We start from the raw sequence: 20,518 nt of genomic DNA, 5'->3' as shown, positions 1-20,518 counted from the left end.
CCCCTAATGCCTGATGAGAAGGGAGTGTACTGTACCTACAAAGCAATGCTAATTGGGCTTTAACTCCATTGCAGCAGAGGGAGAGATGTTCTGTCTCTGGGATGCAACTGGTGGGTCTGGAGCATGTGGTAGTAGGGACATCTGGTGGCTACCAGGAACATGAGGTGTCTGGAATAAAATTCAGTATGCAGTTGATAAAATGCTAACTTAATTTAAAAAAAGAGATTGTTAGGTCCATAGCAAACTCTGTGTTTGAGTCTTTCATCAACTTAAATAGTACAGATGCATGTAACTGTTCCATTAACATGAGATAACTCAGGATGCATGAACCTCATTTGCTCCACAGAAAAACAGCGTTACCGGGTGAGATTTCATCCCGCTCCTGAAACACCAGAGAGCTCCAGTCACCATTTTATCTACATCTATCTTGAACTCGATATCAAGTAGATGTTCCTGAGTGTGGTTATATAGCACATATCTGTGAGGTAAGTGATATCCTTTCTATTGCATAAACAGAGAATGGGGCACAAACAGAGGTCATCATCGCAAAACTGTGCACAAAGTCTTGCAGATCTGTGACTAAAATGGTGGCATAAAATTCCCAGTGGCTTAGTCCTCAAAGTACTGCCACTTTGCAGCTTATCATCTTTGTATCTCACTATAGCACATCCCCGAACAACACCACTATGTAAAAGGAGGTACAGATTTTGCAGTTAAAATATTGTTTTCTATGAGGTACATCCAGATAAATAAGATAAAAAGAAAATAAGGAGAAAGACTTCATATCCAGCCCTGAAAATGGTCATAACTGAGGGAATTACATAAGGGGAAACTAAGTATGGTGTGAAAAGAGCCCTCTTTCTGTTTGCTGCTAAGTGCAGGAGGTCATTTCAGAAATTTTCATATGGTGAAGACTTCTACGAAATGTCAGAAATATTGCTTCCTGCACAGTCTGAGCTCAGCCTCCTGACAATGCATTTTGGTACAGCTCAAGGAAGTGATATCTCATAATTTTTAAAGTAAGCCTTGAAACCAAACCAAACCAAACCAGAAAAACCCCTCCAAAGAGACAAAAAAACACAGAATAACAACAGCAACAAAACAAAGCAAGGCAAATGTATGGTCCATGTGTCCTTTGTGGCAAAAATTGGGGGAAAGAAAAAAAAAAAGAAGTTGCAAGAGATCATGGCTGGTGAGTCCAACAGATGTACACAACACGAGAAAAGCAAATTATACCTCTGTTTTGGTCACTTAGTGCCTAAGGGCACCAGATACTTAAACTCTTCCCTGGAATTCAAGGGAAAGGGTGTGGAACTTGAGATTCCTAAGGTTTGATGTACAGAAATACCAAGTACACAGAGACCACAACCAATTTAAGTGTTCATTGAACAAAACAGATGCTATAAATCTTGCTTTCGGCTCCTTATCCCAGCTACCTTCTTGTCCCAGCTACACATTTCATCTCCATTCTTTCACCACTATAGTTTTATATGCAGTGTCTCCTCCCTAACCTGCTCTGCCTTCCCAAGACAATTCTGAGTCCCACCTACAAGCCTTTGTTTCACAGGTGCAAATCCCCACCTTTTCTTCATGACTGTTTTAATGTAGAGTAAGAGACAGCAAAACTGAGCTTTGTAATCATTAAGGATGGAAGGGACCTCTAAGATCATCGGGTCCAAGTGTTAACCCAGCACTGCCAAGTCCACCACTAAACCATGTCCGTAAGTGCCAGATCTACATGTATTTTGAACACTCCCAGGGATAGTGATTCCACCACTTCCCTGGGCAGCCTATTCCAAAGCTTGACCACCCTTTCAGTGAAGAAATTTTTCCTACTATCCAATTTATACCTGCCCTGGCACAACCTGAGGCCGTTTCCTCTTGTCCTGTTGCTTGCTACCAAGGAGAAGAGACCCCTGCATGGCTACAACCTCCGTTCAGGGAGTTGTAGAGAGTGACAAGGTCACCCTGAGCTTCATTTTCTCCAGGATAGACACCTCCACTGTGTTTATCCTGGAGATAAACAGCTCTTGCAGCTGCTCCTCAACAGACTTGTGTTCCATCCTTTTCACCAGCTCCGTTGCCCTTCTCTGGACACGCTCCAGCCTCTCAATGTCTTTCTTGTAGGGAGGGGTCCAAAACTGAACCCAGGCTTTGAGGTGTGGCCACAGCAGTGCTGAGTACAGGGGCACTGTCACTGCCCTGGTCCTGCTGCCCACCCTATTCCTGACAGAAGCCAGGATGTCACTGGCCTTCTTGGCCACCTGGGCACACTGTTGACTCACATTCAGCCAGCTGTCAAACAACACCCCTGGGTCCTTTTCTACTTCACTGCTTTCCACAGAAACACAGAGCCATGCTGGGAGGACCCTGTTTGCCCCAGTATCTCAGGGCTGTAGCATACTCAGGGCAACCAGAGGGACCTGCAACCTTATGGGCAAGATGCAGTTGCCTAATCATGGTCATCTAACCCCATCTGAGATGTCTTAGGCTAGATGGGGCATTGGTCCTGCCTTGCCTCCCTCCATCTGCTGCCTCAGAAGCACACAGGGCTCCCTGGTCATGCTGCCCAGTTCCCTGCAGGCATTCTTGAGGCTTTTAGGGGTTTGAGGTATTAAAGGCACCAGATGTTTAGGACAATTGAATCCTGCTTGGCAAACAGATTCTGCTGGCCTCTCCCAAGGTGTCAGGCTTCCTACCGCCTGTGAGGAAGGTTTGACGAAAAAGCTGTTCTCAGAGGACGAGGGCACGTTTTAAAGCTCTCAAGGTTTGGGGAGGATGCAGCTGGAGGGAAGTGGCCGAAAAGGGACTATGTGGTAGAAGTGCTTCAAGGGGATTTTAGACAAAAAATTGTGGGCAGGGGATGCCAGGTGCCCTCTTGCCCTTATCTACACTGTTTGTCTGTGAGGGGGCTCAGCGGGTGGACTCTATTTCGCCATGGATTGTGGCACCTGCAGGCACCCAGCCCACAGGGCAGAAAACGCCGCAAACACGCTTGTTTATTCTGGGCTTTACAGCTCATTTTCTATTATAAGCCTTGGTTTTGGCGAGGTAGTTGGGCACGAGGGAAGTGAGCAGTGAAATCGATCAGGCATCGGAACAGGGCAGAGTGGTGGAGACCCCGTCCCTGGAGGTGCTTAATGAAATACTGGGCACGGGACTTAAGAGCCATGGCGGTGCTCGGCCACAGATCGAACTCGATATCCTCAGAGCGTAATCGACACTGTGAGGAAGGACGTGTGGGTGTTACGAGGGGGAGTCCTTCCCCGGGCGCCCCTCGGCGAGGCGGCTCCGTGCGCTTTGTGGCGCCGCGGGCGCTCGGGGCCGCGCTCCGTGCGCTTTGTGGCGCCGGCCGGGCGGGCGGAAGCGCCGGGCGGGCGGGCGCGGGCCCTTCCGGCGGGCTCGCCGCGCCTCGCCCCGCCGCCACCGCCTCCGCCTCCCCCGCTCGCCGCCCGCCGCCCGCCCGGCGCCTCCATCCTGGTACTTGGGAGTCTCCATCCTGGTTTCTCAAGTGCCCGGACCCAAAACAGGAAGTAAGTGCGCAGGGGCCCTGCGGGATCGCAGGGCCGGGAGCTGCGGGCGGCGGCGGGGACGGGACGGGGCGGGGAGGGAGCGGCCGGGTGCGGGCTCGCGGCTCGCCGCGCTCCGACCGGCCTGGCGGGCAGGGCCGGGCCGGGCCGGGCAGGGCGGGCAGCGGGGCCCGCGGCGGGGTCACCCCGCGCCGCCGCCCGCCGGGGACGCGGGAAAATGGCGGCGGCCCCGGGGCCAAATGGCGGCGCTGCGGCCGCGGGGCTGAGGCGGGCGCTGAGGCGGGTCCGGAGCCGCCGCCCCGGGGGCAGTGCCGGGGCCGGGCCGCTGCCTCCCGCCGGCTGCTCCCTTGGGAGAGCCCTGGGCCAGCCCTGGGCCGCGGCTCCCCGCCTTCCCGGGGTGCTGCCCGGCCGTCGGGAGCGCTGCGGAGGGGGAAATTGGGAAGGGGATGGACAGAAATCACCAGGGCACCCTTGGGAGGGCAGGGCGGCCAGCGCGTTTATTATATTTGCTGTATTTTAATTAATACTTTTTATGGTGGTTATTTCTGTTTTAAACTCCCTTCCCCCCGCATTGGATGTCTCATAATAAAAGACGTCCTGCACGATCGCGTTTAAATCTCCCATTTTCCCTTCGCTTGAGGTGTCTTAAGCTTGTGGCATTTATCTTTTTTTTTTTCAAAACCTCCCTTTTTTTTTCTTTTTTTTCCCTTTTTTTTTTTTTTTTTTTTTTTTTTTTTTTTAACACCGAGATTTGTGTTTTGTGGTTGCTTGGGGGTTTTGTTTTTAAGTGGAGTCCGAAATGTGCGGCTCTGCCAAGATCAGGGGTTTCATCTGAGAGCGGTACCAGTTTTTTTTTCTACGCTACTGTTATGCTCTCTGTTTTGCCAAAAGAAAAGCCTTTTTTCCTTTTTTTTTTTGTTCCCCACCACCTCCTTTTTGAGGTCTCTGTTCTTGGTTGTGCCCTTGAGCTGGGTGAAGCGTATTACACTTGTACCAGCTACTTCTTTAGCTGAGGCACAGTGTTTGTGTGTGTTCATTCACAAAGAGTTACCATTGTTCGGCCCCACCTGGCCATTGTTAGTTGAAGTAATCTAGAAAATGCTGTTTGTTTGCCAGCGCCGCTCTGGCCGCAGATGTAACTTGGCCTCTTGACAGCATAGTTAAAATTCCTTTGCAAAACCAGGAGATGTGGTTTTTTGCAGTGAGGTGGACGCATCTCATTCAGATTCTCATTTCCATCATTGCACGTGGTTATAATAATCAACAACTTGATGTTTTATGACTTATTGAAAAGATTTGATATCAATTAAAACTTTTTAAGTATAATGCCTAAAAATACTAGTTTTTGTGTATAAAGACCTCTTCACTGTGTTTTACATGTTCTAATAATTCCTTATGTGTGAGCATTAATTTTGTGCTCATCTGCCCATCAGAAAGCAAGAGAGAAGTCTCTTTGCTTATCAGTTAGGATAATAACTGTTTATATTTTTCTTGCATGCAGAATTTCTGCCCATTGTTTATAAAGGTGAAGAGGCTACTGTAATGCTTTGAATGAAACTGCATTTACATGAAGGAAAAGCAATTTTAGTACATACCATACTTACGAAGATCTTTTAATCATAGGCGTAACCTTGGCCCTGAGAGCCATTTTCTGTTCCCAAAAAAGAAAACTTCTAACTCTCTAGTTTTGGTGATTTTGGTTTTTTTCTTTTTTTTTTAAGAGATGGAACATAGCTTTTATTTTTTGTTTATTTTTTTTCCCGTATGACATTTAAAGCATGCTTTTAATGAAAATATCAATGGATAGGCCAGAACTGATGGAGTTCTGCCAAATTTGGATCAATGCAAATGAGAACACTTTGTCCCATTGTGTCTCCCATATATTCCATCTCTGTGATGGCCCAGTTCTCTAAATACCACTGAAGAGTCAAATGTAACTGTTCCTAAAGGACTGTAACCTTATGCTGATACAGATTAATAAATCTTTGTATATACCTTAAACTCAGGCCCTTGGGTCCTTGTGATTGGTGTCTGTCCAGTTTGGTTCCTTCTCGTATCCATTTTTGCAGCTCTTAGAGGCAATTTCTGCATGGTGGAATTTTAATTTAGAGTGTAACTCATTTGGGGTGACAAAAACTTGGGGTTTTTTTGTTGTTGAATAACAGCATAAGAGAACTGGCCCTAGTTGAAAAGTAAAAACTCCTCATGGCATATCAGAAGTATTGACTTGGTATGGAATACACTTAAAATTCAGGCTTCCCCAAATACGAGGTCCTGTAATGACTTTGTTTCCTGTGTGTTATTCTTCAGTGAATGCCTTGACATCCCAGTGCATTCCATATGATTGTTCCAGTTTAATGGCACAATAGCTGGAAGCCTCTCTTAATAATCTTCAGTTTTTGCTTTTTACAGGACTTAATGAATATACTTAATTGCCCAGTGCAGAGAACACAGCCTTTAAAGCAATTTCATATAGAAATTTTGAAAGATTTACAACAGTGCACTGAAGACTAGACTTAACATTCAGTTAATAACTAGGGGCAATGACAGAATTTTGTCTTAAAAGGTAAAAGTACTATTTTTTAGAAGTGTTTAATTTTTACAGCCCACAGAATAATTGAGCCCATCTGCCTGATGAGGGTGATTTGGAATTACAGAATTTTGTATTGAAATGTTCATATTTTTTGTAGTTTGGTATGAAATCAGCTTTGCAAGGCTTTTTCCTGCCTAAATCTGCTACAGGCTTCCCAAATAAATAAGGACTGCTCTATTATGTAGCTTTAGTGGAAAACTTATACTGGAATTCTGTATTAAGTGCTTCTTGTAGGCAAAGTATTTTCCCATCTGTTTGGTTGCATGTTTCATGTTTGGAATTGTAATGCAGGTCTGAAAATGTTGGGTTTGGTAAATACACACAGAAATCCAAAAAGACAAAAAAATGCTTACTGAATTTACACCAATTTCTAAGGTGCTTTCTTAGAAATCTAAGATTATGCCATCCACACTGTTGGTGTAGGTGTATCCAACAGTGTTCCCTTCCCCAAGAGCAAACCCTCCTTCAGAACATAAAATATTAGTGATAGATTGGCATCTCTGTAAATTTACAGAGTGTGTCTGAATCAAGGGTTAGAGAAAAAGCCTTGGGTCGTTCATTAAAAATTAAATATTGGAGTGAGTTTTTTGTTTAACATAGAAAGTTGTGCATTTTCAAAAGCACACTTAGTGAAGATATGAAAATAAGGTGGTATTTTTGAGGTGATGAGACTACTTATGACATAATTTGCACTAATTAAGAAACCTTGAGAGCGTTGGCTCCAGCAGCAGCACTGGGCTTTGGCCACTGAGCTCACCATAGTGGTCCCATTGTGTGTCACATTTGGTGCATGTTCAGCATTTGTGGTACACCTGATCATTGAAGGGTAAATCAGTGGGTTTTGGTGTGGTCTGGAGATTGCTTCCTGTTCAGTCAGAACAACTACCACAGTTATTCCTGGTTTTGGTCACTGATCCAAGCACTCATAGATTCACACCCCTGTCCCGGGGTTTAATGTGTCTTTAAAGAACAAGTTTGCTTGGTTGGTTTTTTCCTTCAATTTTCTTGTATTTGTATAGTCCAGTGAATAAAAAATAATGTCCAAAATAAATGCATTTGACTTTGACTTAACTCCTTATGTTCCTTCCAATCACTTTTCAGTTGTGGTCCAAGGCCATATCCATTAAAGTTGATGGGAATTTTTCCTGTCAACTCAAGGATTTGGTTCTTCCGAAGTTTTTATCAGGACTTGGTTGTGGTTATTGCCTTCACTCAGAAAACTCTGAATATGCTAAATCTCAAGTATCTTACATAGAACATAATTTTTTTCTGGAGAGCCTGTTTTCTTACTGGCTTTTCAACTTACTGTTGGGATAAACCGTTCTTGGGACGTCGGCAAAAAGTTACAAAACCCTGCTCAGTCCAGGAATTACACTGAGGAATTGTTTCTTGGGAAGTCCCAGTTCTTGAACAATGTGCAGTGCTCAGTGTTTGATGCTCTGCAGTACCTGGGAGCTGGAACTGACAGCTTGATCCGAGGAGCCGGTGCTGCTGTTGGATGTGCTGCCTCAGCTTTGGCTGTTTATTCCGTTACAGCTCTGTATGGAAGTGTCAGGGGGGCAGCTACTGATCGTGTGGTGTATCTTCCTCCCCACCTCTGGAAATGCCGTGTTTGGATCTCTGGATGGACCCCTTTTATGCTGTTTCTTTTTTCTCTCCTAACATGGCAAACCAGCAAGGCAGAGAATGCAGAGGGACAGCCCTGACCGCCCCGTGCTTGTGATTTGGGAGCCAAATCCTGTAAACATACTCATTGATTTTCAGCGAGTCCTGAGTAACTGCTGAAAGAACGACGCAGCTTTGCTATCTCTGTGCTCAGTCTTTCAATAAAAAAGAAGGAATGGTCTGCTGTATCTCCTGTTATGACTGATGCTGTAGTTTCCACTGATTTTACAAGAGCTTTAGGTGAAATACGTGATTGTTCTGATGTGTTTTAATAAAAGAAATCACATGTCTTTCAAGCCTTTAGAAAAGGAAAATAGGGGCTTTTGGCATGTTATCACTACAAGTTCATGTAAAATTAAAGAATAATCCTCCATGGTGTTTCTCGTAACTTTGGGGATTTTTACTACAGCAGTAAAAGTTATTCAGAAAGTGCATATGAACATGAAAAAGGGAATCTGTGTATTTTGGCCCAATTTGTTCACTCCCCAAAGGCTGAATGAACAACTCAAAACTAGTTTGAAAAAGTTACAGTCTGCTAATTTAGCTGTAATGCTTTGGATGTCTTTCTTCATGTTAAGGATGCCTCATTGAGTTCCTGAAATCAGTACTACAGCCACGAAGCAAACAGCAGCTTCCAGTAAAGGATAGAGCACAGGCTGTCAAACTCAGAAGGAGATGAATCCCAAGTTTTTCCCTCCTCACACTTGCACATGGCAAGGAGCTGTTGCTAATGGTAGAGGTGAAATTAAATTTGAGAACCCTCCGATACAAAATTTCAGTGTATCTGAAATTTTTGGCATGTTCAGAGGGGTAATACCACTTCATTCCAGGAATCAGCTACTACATGTACTTAAAGATCTGCCAAATCTTCAACAAGCTCAAGGGGTGATAAGTAATTTTATTGAAGGACTGGCAGTAGTTTTATCCGTATAGAAAGACATTTCTCCTGGGAATCTTCAATACCAAAGAACATGTTTTTTGATTAAAAATTAAATCATTGCCCACCGAAGCAGTGTTATTAACATTATAGAGGGGATTTGAAATCCAGGTTGTAAATTCCACTTAGGTATGGGTATATGAGTATCCCTGCCTGGTACATGGAAACTTTGTAATCTAATTGTGATTTTTTTTTTTTTTTAACACTAAAGTCAATGATTTTTTAACAATGTAAGTAAAATTGCTGATAACAGTATTTTGGCTTCAAAATAAAAGTTTCGAGGACTTTTTGCCTATGTCTAAACACATTAAAAGGGCTGAACACTCAAAGGAGAAAGACATATTTTCTTTTTGCAAATCTCTGCCAAAGTCACCAAACCTAGGTGCTTTAGATGGATTAAATTATTGCAAAGCTTTTGGATATTTCAGATGTGATTTCATTTAGCTTCAGCAGAAAATTAGTTAGATTTCTTTGGGGGGTTAGAACTTTTGTTGGGGTGTTTTGCTCCATTTTATTTCAAAATTAGTCATGGCAATAATTTACATAGAATTTATTATAAACTTTGAGGGTTTTTGTGGTACTTTTTTAGTGGAAATGAGATTATCATAAGCACTTCGTATTGCCCTGATTGCACTAGAAAAATATTTGTCAGTCCTGACTAGCTTTGAGTTAGTATATTTAGTAGAATTAAGAAATGAACGGTGAAACAAATATTAGACAAAAAGCATCAGATCTGAAGAATTTAGAAATACTGAAAAAGGAATGGCTCAGGTTTGTGTTAAAAAAAAAAAATCAACAAAAACCAACCCCCCGAACTGTTAGTAAGTTGCAAATGTTTCTGAATGGGGAGAGTAGCTGCTATTTTTTACTTGAAAAGTAACCTTAAAGCGCTCTGATGTCACCCTGTGCAATGTAGAAGTACACAGGAAAGTAAAGGTAGGTGAATGTCTTCGGTTGTGGATATCTCATGTGAAGGAGCAGACTGTGGAAGTTTATGCTGGTATTTTGGGATACAGGAAGCAGAGTTATGGTCCAGGCAGAGTCCAACTGCAGAAAAGTAATCTGTGTGTTGCTCTTTCAGGTTTGAGTATGAGCACAGTTGAAGAAGAGTCTGACACAGTGACAGTAGAAACCGTGAACTCTGTGACTTTGACTCAGGACACTGAAGGGAACCTTATACTTCATTGCCCTCAAAATGGTATAGAATTGTATTGCATAGTATTTTTTAATTCTTTTTCTTGATTGATCTGACCACCATACTCCCCTGCCCCCAGATTCTACGAGCTACTGGGGTTACTATGCTACAATTGAGGCTTATGATGCTACAATTTGTTCTGTTTCAGTTTAAAGAAGAATAAAGTGTGGATTTAGGTCTAAATCCCAGAATTGCCTCTAGGTGCCCAGCAGGGATATAGCTGCTCTGGTTTATTTCAGTGGAAGCACATCCCTGCAACCAAGCATGTACCCAAATTTGTGTAGTAAGTGACTGGTTTTAGTGTGACAGACTGTGGATGGAATTTACAAAGAAAATCTCACAGAAAATATGTGTTGAGGAAAGTATGTGAACTGTTGTTGCCCGTAACTTAGACCGAGTTCTTGGGCAGCAATAAAGCTCTGAACCACCCTGTCACATTTGCTTCTACTTTTTGTTTTGGCCCACTTTGTTAGAACTCTGTCCAAAGCTGCCCTTAGTTACCAGGAAGTAACCTACATATGTTTCTGTTGTTAGAAGCTGATGAAGTAGACTCTGAAGACAGCACTGAACCTCCACACAAGAGGCTTTGCTTATCAGAGGATGATCAAAGCCTGGATGATTCCGCTCCGTGCATTTCCGTTGTTGCAGTTCCAAGTAAGTTCTTTTGTGTGATCTTGCAGCAAAGATATCTGTTGGTAAAAACTGGACTCTTTGAATCACATTAGAATATTTTGCATGGGTTTTTTTCTTTTCAAGTTTTATTAATACACTTGGTATCATCTTTATCTCTGATACCCTTGGATGGTTTGCAGTGTTTGGTATCTGTACAGAACTGGCAAAATAGACTTGCCTTAAAGATGGAGACCTGCAGGCACAGGTGCATTGAATAAGTTGAAGGATAAGTGAATGAACAGCAAACGAGATGCTCTCCTCCTGCAAAGAGAGACGAGCTTATTTTAATGATCAAACAGTATTGTTAGCATTTCAGTGCTAAGTAATATTGAGGTGTATGGTCCTTTTAAGGTAGAGACTGTTGTAAAGAAGGTAGGGTGAATACTGAATTAATCTAAGGAAGATTATTGAATATTAGGTGAACTTAATCTCTGAGGGGGAGGCAAAACAGATCTAGTTAAAATACCAATTTGCAATACCTAGAGTGGCTCTTTATTTGGTGGAACTTAATAGAAATTCCTTAGAAGCAAAGGCATTATCACGTTGAAATTGAAGGAGAACTGGGAAAAAAGAGTGCAGCCAAAAGATTTGAATTTTATCCTTTAGTAACTGGAAAATACCAGAGATAGGGTTGGAAAGGAAATATTAATACAGTTCCAAATGTTTGCATCATATCAAACACCTTTTGTTTAAATGTTCCATGTTAGGTCTTAGTTGTAGTCAAATATAAAACTGAAGGTTTCAAAACCCATATTTAAATTTTATGAAGGGGAGCAGCTGATAATCATTTTAATTATTTTACTGTGTCAACAAATACTGAATAAAGGTCTTTCAGAATTTTCAGTTCAAAGGTAGCAATTTATAAAACTGGTAGCATAAAAAATGTTTCCAGGGTGAAGTGTGCAACTGACTTACCCATTCTGAAGTTTCAGAAAATGATCAGAGCTTTGAGGTGACCATGACTGCTACCACTGAGGTAGCTGAAGATGAGATTAATGAAGGAACTGTTACACAGATTCAGGTACAGTAAAACTTCAAAATTTTATCTCCTTGATACATGTTTTTATTTAAATTGAAAAGATAAATACCATAAAGGCTTATTAAATTAACAAAACTATTTTAATATGAAACTAGTGTATTTATGCATGGATCTGGTTTATAAAATGCTGCTCTATAAAAGTGTAATTGAATCATTTTATGTGTGAGAGTGGTTATTTGCAGTGTATCTTACTGCGCAAAGAGCAAGACAGCAAACAGTAATAGAGGTGACCGTCCACTGGTAATCACTTACTCTGTGGTGATCTGCATAGAAGACAAATTAATCTGATATTTCTGTCATTTGTTGATTATAGGTTCAGTTTTATAACAGGCCTTAATAGGCTTTGTCTAACAATTACATGCAGTTCTCATTGTGGGTGTACCATGTTTCTGAGTTCTACAATGGAGGTGCTGGGTATAGTCCTCTTCCCACCAAAGCCAGTGAGACTCCTATTTACTCTGCATTAAACAGGAAAAAGAATGTTACCTAAATGATTCTCAGAACATCTATATGTTAAGGTGCTGAATCTTACTCAGGTGTTTCAAGAAAGGTGAATGTACTTTCAGTGCCATGTTTAAAAAGGCACTTTTTGAACAGTCAACAAGGTGACTTGGTGTGCTGATTCCATTTTCTTTCAAATTATGCCTCCGTGTTAATTGCAAGGTAATGTAAAAAATGGAAGATATTTACTGGGTAATTTCATATTGGTCTTTTTAAGATTCTTCAGAATGAACAGCTGGATGAAATCTCCCCAATGGGCAATGAAGAAGTGTCAGCTGTTAGTCAAGCCTGGTTCACAACCAAAGAGGATAAGGATTCTCTAACCAATAAAGGTAGGAGATATCAAATGCAGTTCTCCCATCCTGTGAAAAGCTAAGCTATTCCAAATGTCTCAGAACATTTTGCAAGTTGCATAAAGTAATCTCTGGTCTGGATTTTTGGAAATGGGCTGTGCCTGCAGTGGTGACAGTGACTGCAGTGCCATGGGAGGGAAGAACTATAGGTACTGAGTGTTGGCCCAGATGGGGCAGACACTTGTGTTTGCCTGGTCAGGAGGTGGGAAGCTACAGCAGACAGGAGTACACCAAGGAAAAAAAACAATCTGTCCTCGGGGTAGTGCATCTTCCTCCAGGCAGGGCTTCTTAGTCTGGCTGCTGTGATTCATATTAAACAGTTTCTGGGATGGAGGTGCTTCAGAGAAGATGGCTCATGCAGACCAGGATCTACTGAAATAATCACTGCCACTCCTAAACTTCTACCCCGTTGGCATTCCTCCCTTTCAGAATGAAGCTGTGCAATCATGTAGTAGTTGCTGAACTTGAGAGCTTGTATTTTTTCTTTCTCCCCCAGGGTAAGTGCCTTTCTGAACCTGGAGAAACAACTTAATGTCAAATGAAGATGTGTTGTCTCTCTAGTTTCCTCAGTGTCTCTACTATTTTTCTTGTTCTGACCTTTCCTATTTGTAGAAGAAAAATAATTTTTTTTTCAGTCAGTTCAAAGCAGTTCCCTTTTTTGTTAGAAGCATTTAGGAAAAAATGTGATGCTTTTCTTTCACAGGAGCAAGTGATCTCTTACCCAGTGAGTTTCAGTCCAGTGAGCTGAGTGTACTTCTGAGTCAGTGAAAAAATGGCCTGAGTGTTGGATATGAAAAATTCAGAGCAAAGGAGCTGAGCAGCTCTGTCAGTGACCACTTGCTGATCCCATGTGTGCACCAACAGTTGTTTCTAACAGATAATAAGTAATTTCCTGTTTTCTCTGTCCCTCTAATTCATTAGATTTAAAGGGCTTCAAAGCTATTCAGTGTATTCATAAACCTACTGCATTTGTAGCTGTCTCCCAGACATATCAACTGACTATATATCATAGTGATAACAAGGGGCATTTACAGCTGCAAGTGGATGAGGGCACTGAGATTCCAATTAAGAGATTAATAATTTGAGGAAGACATTTCTAGTAAAATACACCAGGAAAAATATTTGAGAACCAGTACTAGCTGAACCTTTTTTGTGATCTCTGTGATTTGTCACAGAGATCAGCAGTGGAGGAATGCCATTATGTGCCTTCTTTTACAGTAGCTCAGAATTTGGCGTGTGTTGCCCGAGCTCATCGTTTTATAGCAGTTTCCACCTGATAATGCTTTATTTCCAGACCTGTGGGCAGGTTATGATAATCCTGACACTGAATATGCAAACAAGGGAAGTGGAAAATATATGTCCTTTCCTAAAGTAGTTGGGTATTAAAGGTTATTCCATATAAAGAGTAGCAGTGTCCCATTAAGTCAGGTCAGAGGTTTGGATAGAGGTGTGAACCACAGCAATGGTAACAGATTATTGTCCTGTCTCTGTCATTTTGGAAGAAGAGATTGAAGCCACTGGGTGCACAGAAAGAGTTTTCTCTCATGAGTTCCAGTGGAATTGGTAATAATGCCTGTACTTTTCATTATAATTGGATTTGAGTAAACACTCTCTTTCATGTGTTCTGCCTCCCAGCTCTGGTAATTAGCAGGCTGAGAAGGAAGTACCCTGATTTTTCTGAGCAGAGGTGGGCAGGTAGCCAGCACACAGCAGTATGTAAAGTGGGTCACACTGTCATAATCTGAATTAAAAGTATGGTATGACCATAAGGGGAAAAAAGGACAATCTGTGTATTTTATAGTTGGAATGTTTTATTAAGTTGGTAGACTTAAGATTTGAAATTCTCTCCCTGAATATCAAAGTCGGTTGGGTTTGCCTTTAAAGCGCAGCTGACACTGTAGTTACTAAGGACTTAGAGAGGAACATTGTGTTTGTTTCTATTTGTTTGCCGCTTTTATTCGGGAAAATAAAACTCTCACCACGAGTTTTTATCTTGACTGTGTCCCCTGAGCATTATTCTCAGTCCAAAAAAAAAGGAGATAAATGGGGACCAGCTTGTCAAAATAGACTAAGCAGAGCATTTACCTCTGTGAAAAACATTCACAGTAGGTGGCACTACTCACATGTTGGGGAGTGTTAAGGCATAGAAGAGAAGCCTACATTGTTACCAATTCCTCAAGTAATATTATGAGTCACATTTTCAGTTCCAGCTTCTGGAATAATTCTGAAAGCATGGAAACTTCAGCTGTCAGTTTAAAGACAAATTTTCTAGTTGCGGCTGAAGAGAAACTCTGAAAATATGACTTGACAGCACATAGAGGAATTTATGTTCTGTTTTTAAAATATGGATGTTTTTGAAGAGAGGTCTGACTCACATTATTGAAACATCAGTTGATGGTTGCTGTCAGTTATGAAATAACATCTGTTTAAAATTCTGATTAGCTCTTTAGTAGCTAAAATTAGTCTTTTCTTTGTTAATTGCAGTGTGAGGGTCGTGTGTCAGATACTTCTGTTCTTGCTGTTTTTCTGGCTTTCACTTTGGTAATTACTTTGCCATTTCTATTTTCAGGCCATAAGTGGAAGCAAGGGATGTGGTCAAAGGAAGAAATTGACATTTTGATGAGTAACATTGAGCGTTATTTAAAGGTATGTTTAGAGCATGTTAGCTGCTCCTTGGTGTGGTGATGCAGTTCCTGCTAGAAGCCAGCTTTCCTTAGGACTTCCCAGAATATGCATAAGTGATTCTGACTGGTTCATTGGAGAAATGGTCATTGCCCGTTTGAAATACGTAAGAAAATTGTATCCAGGCACAGGATTCAAGTCTGCTTTTAATTTTTATACTGAATATTGCCCATTTTGAGCATCCTGACATGACATTTTACGGGACTAAATGTCTTTAAATACATATTGGTTATTGATGAAACCTTTGATGAAGATGGAGAAAAAAAATTGCACTAGCAGTAGAGATAATTTTACTTACAGAGCATGGAATGCAACTTCCAGAGTTCCTTGATCCTATATCCGTGTTTGTTTACTACAGTAATAGGATGGCTGTGTCTGCTTTCCTCCCCTTAATGTGTTGGGGTCAGAGTTCAGTGTAAATGGGCTTGCAGTTAACACACTGATGGTGCTAATTACCCATAAGTCCTATTTGTGGTAGACTTGCAGCTGAGGATATTTGAGCTGAGCTCGTACAACTGAGAATTTATAGCCTGGATATTACACTTCCACCATCCTTCACTTGTGGTTTAAAAAAAAAAAAAAAACCCTGAATTTAGTGTTCATCCCACAGCGTTAGTTGTAGAAAGTGTTTCTGCCCACACATGTATTAGAATTTCTGCCACAAAATCATTCATAGGTAATACTGTGTTTTATACCCAGTGAAGCTTTTTGAAGCTAGCTAAATAACTTTTCTGAGTTACTGGTAAATCATTTGATTCAGTCTTTTCCCACTTACCTGCTTTCTTGTACTGCTTTGAATAGTTTAAATAGAGTGATTCTTAGTTTAAGCTGAAGTTAAAGTAAGAGGTTATATATAGTTAAACTAAAGCATTCCTTTCATACTTCAGTGCTTTTGTATTGTATTTACTTTGAGTTTCCATCAAAACAAGATTAATAGTTTAATTAAAAGAAATTGCTTTCAGATAAGTAATATCTAAAATTACGTAATAAATTGATATAACACTGTTTGACAACCTTCTCTTGTATGACCCCAGGCTAATTCCACCACAGTACATTTTCCATGATGTTCTATTCGATGGTTCAATTTTTGATCTTAAAATATTAGATTTTTTTCTTAAATGTGGATGGAAGTTAGAGCTTCTGTGTCTACCTGGACTCCAGTGTAAAAAAAAACCAAAACAACAAAACCTAGTGTTCAGGGTTTTGTATTTGAGGGAGCTAATCCATAAATACTCAGTTTTACTTTTGGACTGTAGTATTTGTAATACACAAAAAGTTGCATAATGGCTTCAATTCTTAAGTGTTCTGCTTTTTGATTTCCAGGAGACTTTTATCTAAGGTGTTTTGTTTGTGGTTTGTTTTTTTTGTTTGTTTTTTGTTTTTTTTAAATGCTTTGTTCTAGGCCCGTGGAATAAAAGATGCCACTGAAATTATATTTGAAATGTCAAAAGATGAAAGAAAAGATTTCTACAGGACAATAGCTTGGGGTCTGAATCGGCCTCTCTTTGCTGTCTATAGAAGAGTTCTTCGCATGTATGATGACAGAAACCATGTTGGAAAGTATGAAAACCTCTAATGCTGCATGGTTTTATTGGTATGAGTAGGGTCATGTATTTATGTTTGACATGTTCTGTGTGAGACAGAAGGTTGTAGCCAAACACATCTTCCTGATCATGTCACCTCTGCTGAATTCCAGTAAAACAACCTTGACAGTAGTTGTGTTAAATTGACGCTATTCACAACTTTAAAAAAACAGATGAACGGAAAAAAAAATGAAAACAAAGTTTCTAGCAGATGCTGATATGATTAGAAGACTTGGACACAAGAATGGATCTGCTGAGATGCAACATTTTCCTAGAGCTTTGACCTGGAGGTAATTGATCTCCACCCTGTGCCCTTCTGTAAAGCAGTGGTCTGGTGCCATCCAGAAAGGATGTTGGATTTTAGTTTTTGAAGGTAGTTGAAAATTAAAAGTACCTTCTCAGTGCTGATTTTCTTTTTTTCTTTTCTTTATGCAAAGCCAGCTCTATGGGTGATTGTGAATTGGGACAGGAAGGAAGAAATAGTTGTTTATTTGAGAGACTTAATACTCAAAATTTTAATTCTGTTCTTAGTAGCTGAGGACCAAGAGCAAGGAACTTTCCTGACAAATGAGAGGAGTGTTAGACCAGATAACGTTAGAAATGCACTGATGTGGAAAATGCCATTTGTTCCTCACGTTCTTTCAAAGCATTCAGTCAGATTGCTTCTTACTGCTGAAATTCCTTTATCTCTTGTAACTGAATGTGTACTGTGTGGTTAGTAAAATAAAAGTATTTATACTGTATGCTTTCTGTTTAAAATAATGTATTTTTATTTACCTGTTGCCTAGGTATACTCCTGAGGAAATTGAAAAGCTTAAAGAGTAAGTCTTATGAATAAGGTCACTCTTCTGTGTTTGTATTTAGTAGCTTGAGCAGTTTTTACAGGTTTCTTTATTTGAAATCACTGAAAAGTTACAAGTAAATTTGACTGCTCCAACACTATCCAAAAATAGTGGTCATTATCTGAAGAGAAATGAAACTGTTGGATATTTTTAAAAATTTTTTCTTATGTGTATTCAGGACAACAATATGCAACAAAGTTCTAAAGCAAAGCTTCTGTTGTAACTAGGAATGTTTCAGATTTTTACAAGAGCAGTCAATCTTTGTGGTTATGTTTGTTAGAAACAGAAATTCCATTTCTCTAGGAAATCTGAGCAAAGGTTATTTCTGAAGAAAGTGGCAGGTCAAGAATAAGACCTCCCCTATGAAGTATTACAGAAATACATAAATTGTCAGTACAGCTCAAAGAGTCTTATTTTGAGCATAAACCTGATAGATCAAGGAGATGGGGCTGCAGACTTTGTCCCCTCCTGCAGATTTCCAGGGTTGAGCAGTTTGAAGAAACTGTTGGATTGAAGGAGGAAAGGGAGTTAATTTCATTGCATTGATAGGATCAATTTAGCTGGTTTGCCTCGTTCATAAGGAGCCTGTGGTTCCAGATGTGTCAGAACTTCTCAGGGCTCAACATTTTAAGCAACTTGCTGTAATGTGAGAGAGGAAAATAATGGTTAAAATTATGAACGTGATTATGCAGTGTTTTGCTTCATTTTAATTGTAGGATGCCTAGGTTTTCATCAGGTATTATTTAGATTTCTCAAGTGCTCTCTATACCACCTGAAAATCTTTGAGGAACTTGTAACAGAATGGAAGTTGGCTGTTTATCTCAACCTTTATATTGCGTTTAACAGTCATTAAGCCTCACAGTGTTCCTACGAGACAGTTGGATGTTTTAAGCATTGAATAAAGGAGTATCCTGTGGTTTAGCTGGCCCAAAAAGCTTCTAGAAACACACAGAAGAAATAGCAGTGATGATAGAAAAATACTGAAGTATCAAAGTGTCTTTAAGCCTGTGAACTGCACGTTCACCCTGTTTTTATTAGAGAGGATTTGATATTTTGGTAATTTCCTAACTAATTGTAGTACTAATATGAGCATGTTTCTCTTTAGGCTGAGAGTAAAGCACGGTAACGATTGGGCCACAATAGGAGCTGCCCTGGGGAGAAGTGCTTCCTCTGTAAAAGATCGTTGCAGACTGATGAAGGATACCTGCAACACAGGTGAGGTAAATGCTGGTGTCAGAAATGGATGTTCTGGTTAAAATTCTGTCACCTTTTGTCATCACTGTTTTCAGAAGGATGTAACTCTGAACTGAGGAACTCACTGGGTGAAAATCTGGGGTCAGATTAGAATGCATTTGTTGTAAGTTTCTCCAGTTTTACTTCTTAAAGATCAGAATACTCAGTTTATTTTTGCAGTCCATTATCCATAATATGTTTATTCCACTGGAGCATATTTTATTGAAGTGGATTAAAAACCCTCCCCTTGTGTTTGCTGTTTATAAACATATACTGTATATCAGTGTCACTTAACAGACAGATGCACTTCAGAAGTATTGTTTATTTTGTAATGTATATATTCAAATGGCAGGAAAACTTGTTCATCTGGAAGACGAAGAGAAAGAAATTTGCAGCAGAACAATGAAACTGTGCATTTGTTAATCAAGAATAGAAACAATATAAGTTGTTAGTAATTAAGAACAGTTAGATTTTCTGCACAAGTCAATAGTTGCATATGGAATGAGGTGTTAGGCACAGAAGATAAATGTCTGTTGGCGTGTTGCAGATCAAAACAGAATATCTGCTGTTAGTAAAGTTGGAGAGCTTCTCTCTCTTTCAGGAAAGTGGACAGAGAAAGAAGAAAAAAGGCTGGCAGAAGTAGTGCATGAGCTGACGAGCACAGAGCCAGGTGACATTGTCACACAAGGTGTATCCTGGGCTGCTGTGGCAGAGCGGGTCGGGACGCGCTCCGAGAAGCAATGCCGCTCAAAATGGCTCAACTATCTCAACTGGAAACAAAGTGGGGGCACTGAGTGGACCAAGGAAGATGAAATAAATCTGATCATGAGGTTTGTTATTTTAGTTACTTTTAAAGGCTTGTAATACAGGTTGCTGGCAGGATTCCATTGGGGTCCATTTTGCTGGTTCCTTAGACACTGAAAACTCTAGAACCCTCCAAAAATCACTGCTGTGTTTACAGTTCCCAGAGATTTATTATTGAACATACTTTTTGTTTTTTGTTTTTTTAGTGAATGTTAGTGTTCGTGAAAGGTGTCAGATTGAAAACCCTGGAGACTGAAGTCTTCTTTATTCCACAGAAAAGGTACAGCACAGGCAGCAACCATGCAAGCTTCCCACACGTGGCCCCACCGATGCGCTTTAACCCTTAACTGGAGGGTAGCTCAGTCTCCCTGCCCGTTCAGTCCTTGGCCTCTCTGCTGAGATGACCAACAAGGGTCAAGTGTGGTGGTGGTTTCTGTGATGTGGACGTCTTGTCTACAAAGAGCTAAACTGAGACTGCAAATTAATTTCATGTAGGCCACCAGACACTGATTGGATATCAGAATCTCTGACTACATTTGAACTGGCAGCCTTGTAGTCACTTTGGAAATCTTTTGCTCTCTCCAGTCCTCCTCCCATTTTGAATGCCTTTAACTCAGGCTTTTTAGCCAGTGGATATTTATGGTTGGGTGGGAATAAAGAGCCAAGACATCCAGGGAATCTAAGGATTACTTACAAAGCAATATTCACGAATATACTGAAGCTGTTTGACATTAGCTCAAAATGAGGACCCTGATTCCACATTTCAGAATGTGCTAGTTATAAATCTTAATATTTCTGTTTTGGTCTGTCCAGATATCCTAAACTCATCCTGCAGGGTTGGTTCTGGTAGTTTTTTCCATTTTTACTTTTTTTTTCTTTAGCTAGCAAA

At 40.7% G+C, this 20,518-nt stretch overlaps 1 protein-coding gene across 2 annotated transcripts in view; it reads left to right on the top strand.

Moving 5' to 3' along the window:
• The first annotated feature begins 3,394 nt into the window (after positions 1-3,394).
• Positions 3,395-20,518, top strand: part of DMTF1 (cyclin D binding myb like transcription factor 1) — a 29,568-nt gene continuing 12,444 nt past the window's right edge. The window contains exons 1-10 of one of the 2 annotated variants that reach the window (XM_050324889.1): positions 3,395-3,533; positions 9,807-9,923; positions 10,455-10,574; positions 11,519-11,613; positions 12,350-12,464; positions 15,055-15,131; positions 16,570-16,727; positions 17,539-17,571; positions 18,698-18,807; positions 19,427-19,655. In XM_050324889.1, the coding sequence (XP_050180846.1) occupies positions 9,815-9,923; positions 10,455-10,574; positions 11,519-11,613; positions 12,350-12,464; positions 15,055-15,131; positions 16,570-16,727; positions 17,539-17,571; positions 18,698-18,807; positions 19,427-19,655 (1,046 nt within the window). In that variant the 5' untranslated portion in view covers positions 3,395-3,533; positions 9,807-9,814. The remainder of the gene's footprint in view (positions 3,534-9,806; positions 9,924-10,454; positions 10,575-11,518; positions 11,614-12,349; positions 12,465-15,054; positions 15,132-16,569; positions 16,728-17,538; positions 17,572-18,697; positions 18,808-19,426; positions 19,656-20,518) is intronic. The other variant, XM_050324888.1, reaches the window with a different exon arrangement.

Source organism: Myiozetetes cayanensis, unplaced genomic scaffold (assembly GCF_022539395.1).
Source record: "Myiozetetes cayanensis isolate MyiCay16 unplaced genomic scaffold, myiCay2020 scf3, whole genome shotgun sequence".
Taxonomy (NCBI): Eukaryota; Metazoa; Chordata; class Aves; order Passeriformes; family Tyrannidae; genus Myiozetetes; species Myiozetetes cayanensis.
The sequence above is the reverse complement of the archived record's forward strand: the minus strand, read 5'-3'. Positions and strand labels throughout refer to the sequence as shown.